Source organism: Hyalella azteca, unplaced genomic scaffold (assembly GCF_000764305.2).
Source record: "Hyalella azteca isolate HAZT.00-mixed unplaced genomic scaffold, Hazt_2.0.2 contig10075, whole genome shotgun sequence".
Lineage (NCBI taxonomy): Eukaryota > Metazoa > Arthropoda > Malacostraca > Amphipoda > Hyalellidae > Hyalella > Hyalella azteca.
The window spans coordinates 24,704-37,957 of record NW_025940124.1 but is presented as its reverse complement, the minus strand read 5'-3'; the positions used below and the strand labels follow the sequence as shown (position 1 = coordinate 37,957).

General features: G+C 40.0%; 1 protein-coding gene across 1 annotated transcript; it reads left to right on the top strand.

Annotated features, from left to right (window-relative positions):
* The first annotated feature begins 3,499 nt into the window (after positions 1–3,499).
* LOC108665651 lies at positions 3,500–12,634 on the top strand. The gene is made up of 4 exons (XM_018152427.2): positions 3,500–4,534; positions 9,628–9,772; positions 10,124–10,297; positions 11,048–12,634. Exons 1-4 carry the CDS (start codon positions 3,609–3,611, stop codon positions 11,435–11,437), a joined length of 1,635 nt encoding a protein of 544 aa, XP_018007916.1. The 5' UTR covers positions 3,500–3,608; the 3' UTR covers positions 11,438–12,634.
* Positions 12,635–13,254: the final 620 nt, after the last annotated feature.

Here is a 13,254-nt window from a genome sequence, read left to right as displayed (position 1 = left end):
GATTTTTTATATTTACCGCACCCCGCCTTTTGCATAAATTGCAGCAACGTCGATGAAAGGTAAAGGTCAATTTTGACTAAACGCTCTGGTAACCTAGGATTTGGGTAGATCAATGTTTTGGTGGGTCTTCCTGGACTCCGCCCTAATTCAGTCCTCATGAAGCATCTTATTGCGCGAAGTGTTACTTTAGGTGCGTTTGACTTATTTCTAGCATCTGATACAAGGTTCCTATTTGATCATATTTTGAAACTGGCTACTTCGGATGTCCATAAACAATTGAACTAGTTACTAAAGTCGATTGAACTTACAACATACATTCGATTGAGGAATCTTTCAACATAAAGGGAATCGGATCTATTTATTCGCGGGCTAATTTTTAAGACATCAGTTGCCTTCGTTGAACCTTGCGGATTGCTCGAACAATTTACGCTCATCGGGGGTTCGAAATTATTTGAATGTATTTTCTGCTAAACCAGTGGTTCCCAAACTTTTTCAGGCTGGCGCCCCCTTTGGCTCCCTGGTGAATTTCTAGCGCCCCCCACAGACATACGACTTTCTTGAAATTAAGTACGGTGCAATTTTAAAAGATGAAGGTTAAACACAAATGTGTATTTCAGAAATAAAACTCCATTTAGTGAACCAATGTTTTTCAGCTGTTTGAACTGTTTCAGCACTAGAAGCCAAGGACGTCGCGGGCGAATTTACGGCCGGCCTCGTGGCCGGTCGCGCGACCAATCTCCAAATTCAATTATCGAGAAAATATCTCCCAAACAAATGAACGCTGCTCTATGAAACTTGGAACACGTATTCATCAGAACCTAACGGTGATGTTTAGCTCGTAAATTTTTTTAAATTTCACCTGCATTCGTGAGTTGCGCATATATTGCGAAACGGGCCGAAATTTGCATTGATCAAAGAATGTCTTCCAAACTATTGAACAGATTTTAACGAAATTTTGAATATACATTACTAACTACCAAGCGGTGATTTTTTTAGCTTATAAATTTTTTTTCGATTTTACCTTCGTTTGCGAGTTTTTTCATTTCACCGTCATTCTTGATTTCACACTTCCTTATATTCGGCCCGTATCGCCAGGAGATTTGTCGCTTAGATTCGCAGTGATCAATAAATTTCTTCTAAACTACAGAACAGATTTCAACGAAACGTTGTATATAAATGCATAACCTCTCAACAGTGATGTTTAGCTCGTGACAATTTTTACATTTTGCTTTCGTTTGCGAGTTATACAGATGTAGTAGGAACGACCGGCTTTTCTACCGGTCGATCGATGGCTTCTATAGATCAGAATTAGTATATGTATAGCCGTATAACTCGTAAACGAAGGCAAAAAGAAAAAAATGTAAACATTACCGTTGCTGAGGTTAGTTATTTAAATACTAAGTTTCGTTCAAATCTGTTCAGTAGTTTGGAAATAATTTCTAGATTACTGCGAATTTAAGCACGAATTGCTGTTTGAATCACGAACGAAGGTGAAAAAAAAAAAACTCGCGAACGAAGGCACAATAGAAAAAATTTTCACGAGCTAAACATTACCTTTTGGTAGTTAGGACTGTAAATTCAAAATTTCGTTCGAATCTGTTCAGTATTTTGGAAGATACTTGATCACTGTGAATTTCGGCCCGTATTGCCATATAACTATGGCAAAAACAAAAGATGGCAAAATTCAAACAATTTTCACGAGCAAAACATTACCGTTAGGGCCTAATGAATACGTGTACCAAGTTTCATAGAGTTAAGTTCATTAGTTTGAGAGATATTCCATGATCATTTAATTTGGAAATTGGCCGAGAGACCGGCCTCGAGTCCGGCCGTTAATTTGTCTAATTATCGAGAAAATATCTCTCAAACAAATGAACGCAGCTCACGCAGCTCTATGAAACTAGGAACACGTATTCATCAGAACCTAACGGTGATGTTTAGCTCGTAAATTTTTTTAAATATCACCTTCATTTGTGAGTTGCGTGTATATTGCGAAACAGGCCGAAATTTGCATTGATCAAAGAATTTCTTCCAAACTATTGAACAGATTTTAACGAAATTTTAAATATACATTACTAACTACCAAGCGGTGATTTTTTAGCTTATAAGTTTTTTTTCGATTTTACCTTCGTTTGCGAGTTTTTTTTTCATTTCACCGTCATTCTTGATTTCACACTTCCTTATATTCGGCCCGTATCGCCAGGTAATTTGTCGCTTAAATTCGCAGCGATCAAGAAATTTCTTCTAAACTACAGAACAGATTTCAACGAAACTTTGTATATAAATACATAACCTCTCAACGGTGATGTTTAGCTCGTGACAATTTTTCCATTTTGCTTTCGTTTGCGAGTTATACAGATATAGTAGGAACGACCGGCTTTTTTACCGGTCGATCGATGGCTTCTATAAATCAGAATTAGTATATGTATAGCCGTATAATTCGCAAACGAAGGCAAAAAGAAAAAAATGTAAACATTACGGTTGCTGAGGTTAGGTATCTACATACTAAGTTTCGTTCAAATCTGTTCAGTAGTTTGGAAATAATTTCTAGATTACTGCGAATTTAAGCACGAATTGCCGTTTGAATCACGAACGAAGGTGAAAAAAAAACTTGCGAACGAAGGCACAATAGAAAAAATTTTCACGAGCTAAACATTACCTTTTGGTAGTTAGGACTGTAAATTCAAAATTCCGTTCGAATCTGTTCAGTACCTAGTTTGGAAGATACTTGATCACTGTGAATTTCGGCCCGTATTGCCAAATAACTATGGCAAAAACAAACGATGGCAAAATTCAAACGATTTTCACGAGCAAAACATTACCGTTAGGTCCTAATGAATACGTGTACCAAGTTTCATCGAGTCAAGTTCATTAGTTTGAGATATTCCTTGATCATTGAATTTGGAAATTGGCCGAGAGACCGGCCTCGAGTCCGGCCGTTAATTTGTCAGAGACGTAAACCCAGGAGAGGTTAAAAAAACAAATCTGGGTGAAAAAATCATCGCCGGGAGTCATGTGCTGCACGTGTTGTGCACGAATTGTCTAACAAACGTTCGAACTTCTGACATCACTTCGGACTACCGCCCCCTATCGCCCTCTTCTTCCTTATCGCCCCCCAAAATCTTTCAACCGCCCATAGGGGGGCGATATCGCCCACTTTGGGAACCACTGTGCTAAACCTTCGGCATTGGCACTTCTTACACCCTATTGTCAAGTTAACTGTAGGTTGCCTGACGTTATTTGCACTTGAACGTAAATTGAAATTTGTTGGTCTTTACAATCTGAGTGCGAACACATTTATATTGTGGTTAGATATTTTATATTTTCAGAGATCAATGGAACATTACTTAGGCAATTTCTGTACACAAATTTCGCAGTTGCCTACTGAATTTCAGAAGTTGAAACTCTTAACGATATTTGGAGGTCTTCATATTTCTTCGTCGCATGTAGGGTGTCGCTAATTTCTTGATAACTAGGATCGTGAAAAGTTTATCGACTCTTAAAACTAATTTTATGTAAATTTCCAGAAATTTTTAATCGTAGGGTTTTAGTTTAAACTTTATCGTCTCATTTAATAATTTAAAACCAGAATTTGTTAATTTGGAGACATGCAGAGCATTGAGATTCCTGCACCTGCCACTGCTGGTTTGGCTCGGCCGGAATTCTCTGCCTTCCACAACATGTCCACCCAGGCCGACTTGGTTCATTGCTACGACCCAACGAGTGATGCTCTTGAGCGTTCCAGTGCAATTCCCGTCGTGAATGGGCGTGATGAAATACTGTATAGTGACGCCATTCCACAAAATTTACGGCAGTTTCCGGATGCTGCAGTCATCGCAAGCTCTTCAGCGAGTGATCTTTCAACCATTGGTATGTATGACAACGATGGTTGTTGGTATCCAACTCCTGTTGCTGCTGCCAAGCTTAGTCATTATGTACCTGACAGCAGCTATTCTCTCTGCAGTCCCTTGGCTGTATTAGGGCCTCCTATCACCTCCTGTGAATACGTGCCATGTAACCCGGCCCCTGCGCCCTGGACACCTATACTTTCCAGTTACACTGCCTCTGCGCCCTGGACACCTACCGGTGTACTTCCCACTTACACTGCCCCTGCGCCCTGGACACCTGTACTCCCCAGTTACACTGCCCCTGCGCCCTGGACACCTATGCTCTCCAGTTACACGAAATTCGCGTCTTACTATGGAACGAACGTCGCTGGCGTAATGCCGATGTTTCAGCCTCCCGTCCTCCCATATTGTCCATCGAATCCGGGGGTTCATAGTCCTATTTCGAGCTCGAACTCGAAGTGCTTCATTGAGACCGAGCCGCTCAAACCTGCGGAGACGTCAGAGCTGGCGTTAGTGCCGTACACCGGGGAGCGAGATATGGCGCTTCCTAAAGAGTTGTCACCGCACCTGCACTCGATTTACCACGCAACTTTCCGGATTGAAATGTTGTACGGACGCTTGAAGGGGGTTGGTGTGAGCAATGGAAGGCCAACGCTCCTCACTCCAGAGGAGTCATATCGTTCACCGTAAGTCTTCTAATTGTTTAACATTGTTAAAGCTTGTAGAAATAATTTTGATGTTATATATGGCCATTTGATGGTTTTATGGCCTTTTTATTCTCACGTTGCTTTCAACTCAGTATGAAAAAAAAATTTAAATTTTAGTAAATATCATGATTTCTTCAGTGCGAAATCTGGAACCCTAAGCCGAATTGAAATGTCAGGGTTTGTTAATTTTTGATAGTCCAATCATTTCATTGTTTTTCCACGAGAATTCAAATACTGTAGATTGATTTTTCTGGCCTTTTATTAAAGGCTGCGTTTTGGTAAATGCACGACAGATGTTACTCGCTTTCATGAACAATATCCAGCGTTCAACATGCACTGAAGGGTTTACCCGCCATATCTGAACGTCGTCACGCTAGAAAAATTCCGCTGGGCACTAATGGTTCGAATATACATTTGTAGGGAATCTTTGCCTCGGTTCCTTCTCTTAAAGCTTTGTTTTTCGCACCCTGTGATTAGTTAGATTATCTTGCGTAGATAGTAAGGTAGTCTAACGATCTTTCCACCTTAAGTTAGTAGTAGGGGTAGTTGTTCTACTTGAATCAAAATATGAACATACATTATGGTGCTTACTGTTGCTTGTGAAAAATTAGTAACGTGGCACTAATGTTCGGCATGTCGGGAGTAAAAATGAAATTATCTACACAGCAGTCGCGCACTGCTGAATAATGGTATCAGCAACTTCTTTTCAAAAGATAATCACATCTTGCATTTCTGTTGTCGCTATTTTCCGATTTGAGATTACTATCGACGCAATAGGGAAGCGGGAAGTTTTCAGGCGTGCATGTTACGGAATGCTTTACAGCTGCCACAAAGCTCAAAACGATGCCGAGCCGATGCTCAGCCAGTGTGCCTTTAATCCGTAAATTTAGGTTAAAATAACCAATTTGTCTAAGATTTTTCTCGACTTCACTTGACTTTGTTCACAGGGGATGAAGTTGAAGAACTTGCGGTCGTTCGTTTAACGAGTGGTTGTTCTCGATTGCCTGCGTTGCTTGGAAGAATGTGAATCTATTCTTTATTCTTGATTATATATTTCATTATATTCATTATATAGATATATATACTACCTTCTTCATTGTATAATTTAGCTAAGCAATTCTCACAGGAGTTTTTTAGTTCCAGAAAATGTTCTAGAGAAAGGAAAGCGATTACACTGTTCACAACTTGGAAGGTCTTCCTAGTGTCAGAATTTTGCTAGTCCACTATCTGTAAGGTAAAAAACAGCCTTTCATGCTTTGTAAAGTTTTCTTCTCGTCAATTACTTCTGGTCAGATTTGAAAAATTACCCTATGAGGGCTCATTTACAATTGTTGCATCAAATTTTTGAAAAAGTTGAAATGGTTTATTTCCCCTCAAAATTTGCCTTTGTATGTATTGTCACTAGAATCGGCTTCTAGAAAACTTCTTATTCAATCCATGCTGCTGCCTGCTTTCTGACGTCTTCAATTGTTACATGTTCCTTGACAAGGTGACTTGAAAAGTTGAAGCTGATTGCCGTTCTTCTGCTTCAAACAAGACGTTTGAAGATGCCTTCCTTGCCTAAAAATTTTATCCCTGATTTTTCTAGGTTATGCTACTAATTAAGTCTTTGTTGTCAATGCTTCAATGTAGCTAACATCAACGCTCAGCATCTCGATCTCGATTTCAATTTAATCGACAGCTTGGAAGAAAAATGCGACAAGGAATTGTTCAGAGACGTATGTATAATCTGCTGGTAGCACAAGCAACTTTGTTCCAATGACGTGCTTTTATAACGTATCTGTTAAAACCAACGTTAGAATAGTGGTTAAGGAGTGTACACAACACGCTAAGACAAGCGTATTGCCCATGTTGTTGGTCTTTTATCGCAGTGGCAGGAGCAGTCACGGCTCACGGGTAATTTATCTCTGGCCGAAGCTCGGCTTTCACGGGCCTTGTTTGCCGACTCAGCACCATTTGTCTAATCGCCGTATGCGAGGGCCTCTGACGCTGCAAGTTCAAAATCTAGATTTAATGTTGTTTTTGTAGCTGTTGCCTCTCCGCCAAACTCAAAATTCGTTTCATTATTGTTGGATTTAAATTTTCTTGTGGATCATTTTAACGATTCAGGCGGAAGTAACCATTAATAACAAATTCCTTCAGAAATAACCAATCGATAGGCGAATGACTGCTGATTTGTAACCGCCAGAAGGGAACGCTAGAGATTATGTAAATTATATTAGGTGGATGCTAATTATTGTTAATTACTTAGATGGTACTATTATATTGTCGCCTTTTTTAATACTAGTTTGAAAAAAAAAATCACTTTCTTTGCCGTTCATCTTTTTTTTTCAACCATGGCCGTCATTGTAGTTTAGTTTAATTTTTCAATTTCTTGAATGTAATTTCATCTTGCTAGAAAACGTTAGGTTACAGCAAATCTTCGTAGTCCTAGAATAAGAGATAGCAATTTTTCGCGTTCCCGGGTAATTTTAGAATACAGCAGGCAGCAATTCACTTCAGTTGGTTTATTTCAGAAATAGATTATTTCTGTTAAGTTAATGGTAGTGGAGTACTATCCTCTATGAATAAATAGTAACCTCTGCAGAATGAATAATAGTAATATAATATAGTAATAATAATATAATAATAGTAATAATAGTAACCTCTGCAGAATGAATGAATGAATAGTAACAGCATCGGAATGAACTTCCACAGCGGAGCAGTTGTTAAGTTTCTCTTGGTTACCAGCGACTAGAATAACCAAACATAGCCAAACAAGCGCCCGAGCCGGCGTGGAATACATTCGTCAACTCTTGATGTTGCGCGTAGTCAGCAAGCTGTGCCGCCTAACCGTCTGTATCAGATCGAGCTCTGGTTCCACTTCGATTTATTTTGCTTCCCTTGACGGCCGACCCATAACTTATTTGATGTATGTTATACGCAAGTGTCGGCATGGCTCAGATCGAGCTCGGTTCCACTTCGATTTATTTTGCTTCCCTTGACGGACGACCCATGACTTATTTGATGTAAGTTATCCGCAAGTGTTGGCATGGCTATTAGAAAAAATTACATTGGAAAGAGCGGATCGTCTATCCAGAATAAATTTTGCGAATTATTATTTGAATTGCCAGACTAGGCCAATATGGTCATCAATCATTCCTTGATCTTGATGTAGTATTAGCTGAATTTTTCTTTTCCAAGAATCCGAAGGTAGAATCTCTGACGCTACTAAATTTTTCTTGGTTCACGGTTTTCCCATCGTAACAGAAAACTTTCGAAATAGTAGAATTATTGCAAATTTTCGTATCATAGTAAGACAAGTGCACCAAAAAACTCGACCAATTTATTCTAAAATTTTTAATTACTCTTTTCCATTCAGACCTATCCGGCATCTTTGTTATGGGAATGAAAATTTATTTAGTTTCTAAATACGAATGCTTCGGTTTGGATTATAATAGCATAATAACTATTGACTCTGTGTAGCATTTGTTCACACGAACTGTTCACTTGCTGTGATGCTTTTCTTGCAATCATTTTTTTGTGTTATAACATAAAATAGTGATGTCGGCGCTGAAGGGTAGGCCTGATGTGGCCTGTCGCCGATTCTTTTATATTTGGTGCCTTGTTCATAGATCTAAAATAGTGTCATTTGACCGGATCTTTTCAGGACTGACGATAGTTTGCAATAGCTACTAGACTTCCACCGGGTTCGATATGGTGCTAGGTATTTCAAGTCTGAAAATGTATTTTTCCATAGCTTAGTCTAGTCTGTTCTTGAACGCGTTCATACTCGGAGCGCAAACGATGTAACCGGGCGATTTAAGCGTTTTTAGCAAAAAAAATATCGAAGTTTTTCACTGCAGTGCGACAGACTTTTTTAGCTTGATTTCGAGCTCTTGTACACGGGTTATAATCTGAATCGCTGCGAGATTGCAAATAACATTTATAGGCTTCCTTTTTGGTCTTTAGCTGAGGTTTAACTGTACTGTTCATCCACTGGGAATTTTTGACAACTCCAAGCGTAATCTTGGATACACAGACCTCGACAACATGAATCGGCCACATTCATGTCCTTAATACAGTCCGAAATATTCGCCGCATTCACCGCTTCACGGAGTTTATCGCATAGTCTCCTTTCGCAAAGTTCAAACGTTCACGTACACGGGTTATAATCTGAATCGCTGCGAGATTGCAAATAACGTTTATAGGCTTCCTTCTTGGTCTTTTGCTGAGCTTTAATTGTACTGTTCATCCACTGTGAATTTTTGACTACCCAAGCGTAATCTTGGATACACAGACCTCAACAACATGAATCGGCCACAATCATGTCCTTAACACAGTCCGAAATATTCGCCGCATTCACCGCTTCACGGAGTTTATCGCATAGTCGCCTTTCGCAAAGTTCAAACGTTCACGTTTCCGAAGCGGTACTGTTCTTCCACTGGGACTTTTTGGCTCCTCCAAGCATATCACTGATCCAACCTGACAGTTCTTCATGCACTTGCCTGCGACAGAACCTATTGTCGACAATATTTCGAAAGTCTACCAAAATGTAGTCTACTGGCGTTCAACTCTTAATCTGCTTAAAGGAATTTCCATAGAGTTAACATACCATTAGGCATGAGTGACCTTGACGGTTAATTTATCTCGTATAAAAAGTTGTCGGCTCGCTATAACTGTCTTGATATTCCTTTCCATGCATTGCACTAGTTATTACATCCACCGACAAAAAGATTTCAGCGGATATTTTCGTGAGTCTGTCACCGCCAGCATTTTTCACTCGGCCTTCATGACGGTTACTTGTTTGTACACGCAAAAATTCTTACATTCCTATTATAATGGCATTTTTTGACCATTACTATTACCATCAAATATCGCGATATTGGTGAATTTTGTGTGAAAGAATTCTATCAAATGACAAGGTGAGATCCCTTTGTAATTTTTTAAACGTCCAGATTGAAAACATTACCTCGGAAGTTTGATGTCCTTGATAGAAGAGGGATTTTAGCGTGAACAAAATTCCGACTGCCTAATTAGTTAAGCACAGTTCTGGATGTCACAAGCTATTAAAGTAAATAAACTATTTTCAGGGGACTGGAGAATGTGTGGGCGAAGCACTTCGAGATACTTTTCCGCCTCTTGGATGGTCGTTGGACTATCGCTCCAACCTTCTCCAGGCCATCTTCTGGCTGGCTGCTCTTCCGTGATATGGCTAAAGTTCGCTTCTCGTGCCAGGTGAGACAGGTTCTTGCATCTAGAAGAAATTGTGGGATGTGGGACTCTATTTAATAATGGTTTGTGTCAAATTGCCGCTGAATGGTTGCTTCTCAAAACTTGGGCTCAAACGTGTGAAGCTTCCTACTCTTCGGTCATTCGCCAAAGGTTCTAGTTGTGTAGAATCGATCAGGCTATATTAAAGTGCAATCGATATTGAATTATATAGATGGATATAATTCAGGTAGCGATTTTGTGTTGAGCGTGAAATCTGTTTCTAAAGTCCAATCTTTCGTGTCGGCCGTTTTAATTATGGATGAAGACGCGTTTCATCATGTCGCGGTATGAGTTAATTTAAATTTTGTGCTTCAGATATGTATGCGCGGCTGGACGAGCATGTTCGGTGTTGTGCTCTTCTTCTACCGGTGGAACCCTGAACAGAAGTGTGGCTTCGTTCGTTTCTTACTCATGGGGCAGAGTTGCAGCAAATGCGCTAAACAGAACGTCTTCTTGACGCCAATGTGGTACCCGGAGGAGGCACAAAGGGTAAGCCTTAATTATACTACGTAAAATACCCATTTCAGAGCTCTTCGTTCAAACCCATTTTTGAAAAAATCGTGGAAAGTATTTGTAGGATTCACAAGATATTTTAACTGTACACTTGTCATTGAGTCTGCCTAGCTGGGGCACCATTTCCATTCGTTTGCCAGTGAAAGATGAACTAGGAATTTTCTTTTCATAGTTACACGAGCATCTTCGCCGCACCGAAAGAGACCAGTTCGAAGTGGCGTGTAACATGACATAACTGAATACTTTTAGTTTGATCTGTGTAATAAGACAAATGTGTGTGGCCAAAACTTGAGATAACTTTTCTAAATATGTGAACAATTTTTCACATTTGGTAAACGAAAACGTATGGTAGCAGTTGTGTGTGCTGACTGCTGAGACGTGACCCGGTTACTAAAATGAGAGCGGGTAGTTTGTTAGGTTTATTTTGTTCCGTCACATGGTGTTGCTTCTTTCAAAATTTGCTTTGAGTATGGAGGAGAAAGTAAATGGAATTAGTTACCGTGATCTAATTAATCGAAAGAATGAGGTTCTCTCATTCTCGTCCAGAGCATTTTTCCGTGCCAAATTCCTGATAAAGTTTTTGCCGCGACCCGGGGCACTTACGCATCCTGACAAGCCCGAATAGAATTTGTTAGAAATAATTTTACTGAAGCGTCATGAAAACGTAAATTACAGTGTACATTTACGTAATTGTATTATGGTACATAAAGTATAACCACCTTCCAGGTCATGACCAACTTTTTCTACAAGATTTGCTCCAAAGTTTACGGTCATACTGCTCCGCCGATGAACCAAGATCGGCGCCACGGCCGGCCGCGGCTGCAGCACAACTCAGGACAGTGTCAGGGATGCGTCTTGGGCCTCTGCAAGCCACAGAAGAAGTTGTGCATCACGGATAAATCCAATGAGGAAATGCCGGAAGCAGGGAGGGAAGGTCACACGGACTGCTCGGAGACTGAAGTACAACGTGACCCTTGCGTCCAAAAAGCCATAGACGGGGTACAGAAAGCCCTCGCTGAGCGGGCCAGGAGCGCGGCAGACGTGATGAAGCTAGGCGTTCCTGGAGCAAAGTGCAGAGTTGACGGCACCAATCGTGCTCTCAAAAAGAAGCTTTAAGAATACAATCGGAGGAGACTTTTCGGCAGGTGAAGAAATTTCGTAAGTTTTTCAGCAAGAATTTCAAACTCTCAACCATTACATTGAGAGTTCCCACCGCCTTGAGTTGACTTTGTAGTTAGAAAAAAGGAATCGTTATGATCGTGATCAATTGTCGACTGATGATCGGAAATTTCTTTTGAAGTTGACCAAATTTGTGGAGAGGATGTCACTTCGTTTTAGCTGGTTGTATGAATGGAATTATTTTATTAGTTGGTTATGCTGCTGATGTTTCATAGAATTAATTACTTAATTTTTAGCTTTAGACGATTACATGTTGTACTGATGTGTTATCCGTTGCCAACGATGATTTTGGATCTGAATTGAGACGGAATCGTTAAACATTTCTAGTTAACGCAGTTTTCCCGATAGTGTTGAAGGCTGCCAGTTGTGTGACAGTAATTGTCCTTTCAATTCACAAGTCTTAGCAAAAGTTGCTCGCGTCAGTCTTAATATCTCCAATAAGTTGGACGCGAGATGAAGAACCTTACTCTTTCATGAATCGATGCTATTATTTGGATCTCGGTATTCTGGTCGGAGGTTTTCCTCTCTAGTCGCCATAATAGGCAATGAGCGTAGGTTCTAGCACTTGCACGCGCCTGCATGGAGTTAGGACAAACTTGACCAAGACTTGCTAATTTCCCGCTGTGAATCCGCGATCCAAAGAAATCCGTCGGGTCCTGCTGCATCGCCAGGAAAGTTCTTCCTGTGATGCATTTGCTAAGATAACCTCGCTTTTTACGTGCTTAGAACATGTCTGTTCGGTAAAATTTTATTTTAAAACGTTCCGTAATTTCGTCATGTTGTCAAAGGCTTCATTTGTATGCCTTAACAGGTACTGTTCATGAGAATTTATATTTCTAGTATTAATTTTAATCGTATAATTTTAGAATAGAATTCGTTGAATAATTTAAGTACTTCTGTGAAGGCCACCAATTGCCTATCTGAATTTGGGAAGTGTGAAAGGTTTACCGAGAAAGTCGAACTGTTTGGTGGGGGCAGTGCCTGGCGGTTAAAAATTGAGCATTTCTCAAAGTGTGCAGTTGTGTACGGTTTGGCAGTTTCTTGCTAGTTTGTCTGAGTTATACGTTCAACTCCGCTTGGCCATTTTTGGTGCTACTATTTTAAGATTTCATTAAAATGTTCCTCAAGTTCAAATATTCTCAATCATTAACTAGTCCTTCCTAACATGTGGTGCGTTACGGCCTTCTAGGTAGCGCGCTTACGCTTCGTGATCATTAACGATTTTGAACGAATCGATTGCTTTTTACTGAACAGTATATGATCGACCAACGCACGCACGCCATTCAAGTAGTCCCTGCAGCGAACAGTAAATTCCAGTAGAAAACTTGTGACAGCTTTTCAGAGATTGAAATGATGAATAATAATGCATATATTTTGGTATGTTTCTTAACCGTTCGCTTGAATGTCACACTAATCCACATTGAGAACCTCAGTAGAACAGTCTAGAATTAACGAACCGAAGTCTCGCTTTTCAGCGATTGAATCACTCTGACTCCGATTGCTTTATCTTGTATTATTATTTCATCTTTTGTACTGTTTTCAAACAGGGTTGCCAGACGGTCATTTTTTCCGGACAAATTCCGTGATTTGGTTTTCCTCAATTGCGTTGGCCGGCTACAATTTATTATTTTCATAACGGAACCTACAAATGAACTAGTATATATTGAGTTATCGGCCTTTTTTGTTCTCGGATTTGGCCGATTTTATGCAACCTGAATTATGTACCACAACGTCCTGGAGAAATACATTTCGTG

Bases quoted from the DNA above. Each gene is read 5' to 3' on its own strand.
- LOC108665651 (XM_018152427.2), top strand. From the start codon at position 3,609: ATGCAGAGCATTGAGATTCCTGCACCTGCCACTGCTGGTTTGGCTCGG. The intron at 4,535-9,627 runs GTAAGTCTTCTA...AACTATTTTCAG, and splicing joins GAGGAGTCATATCGTTCACC to GGGACTGGAGAATGTGTGGG. The intron at 9,773-10,123 runs GTGAGACAGGTT...TTTGTGCTTCAG, and splicing joins AAGTTCGCTTCTCGTGCCAG to ATATGTATGCGCGGCTGGAC.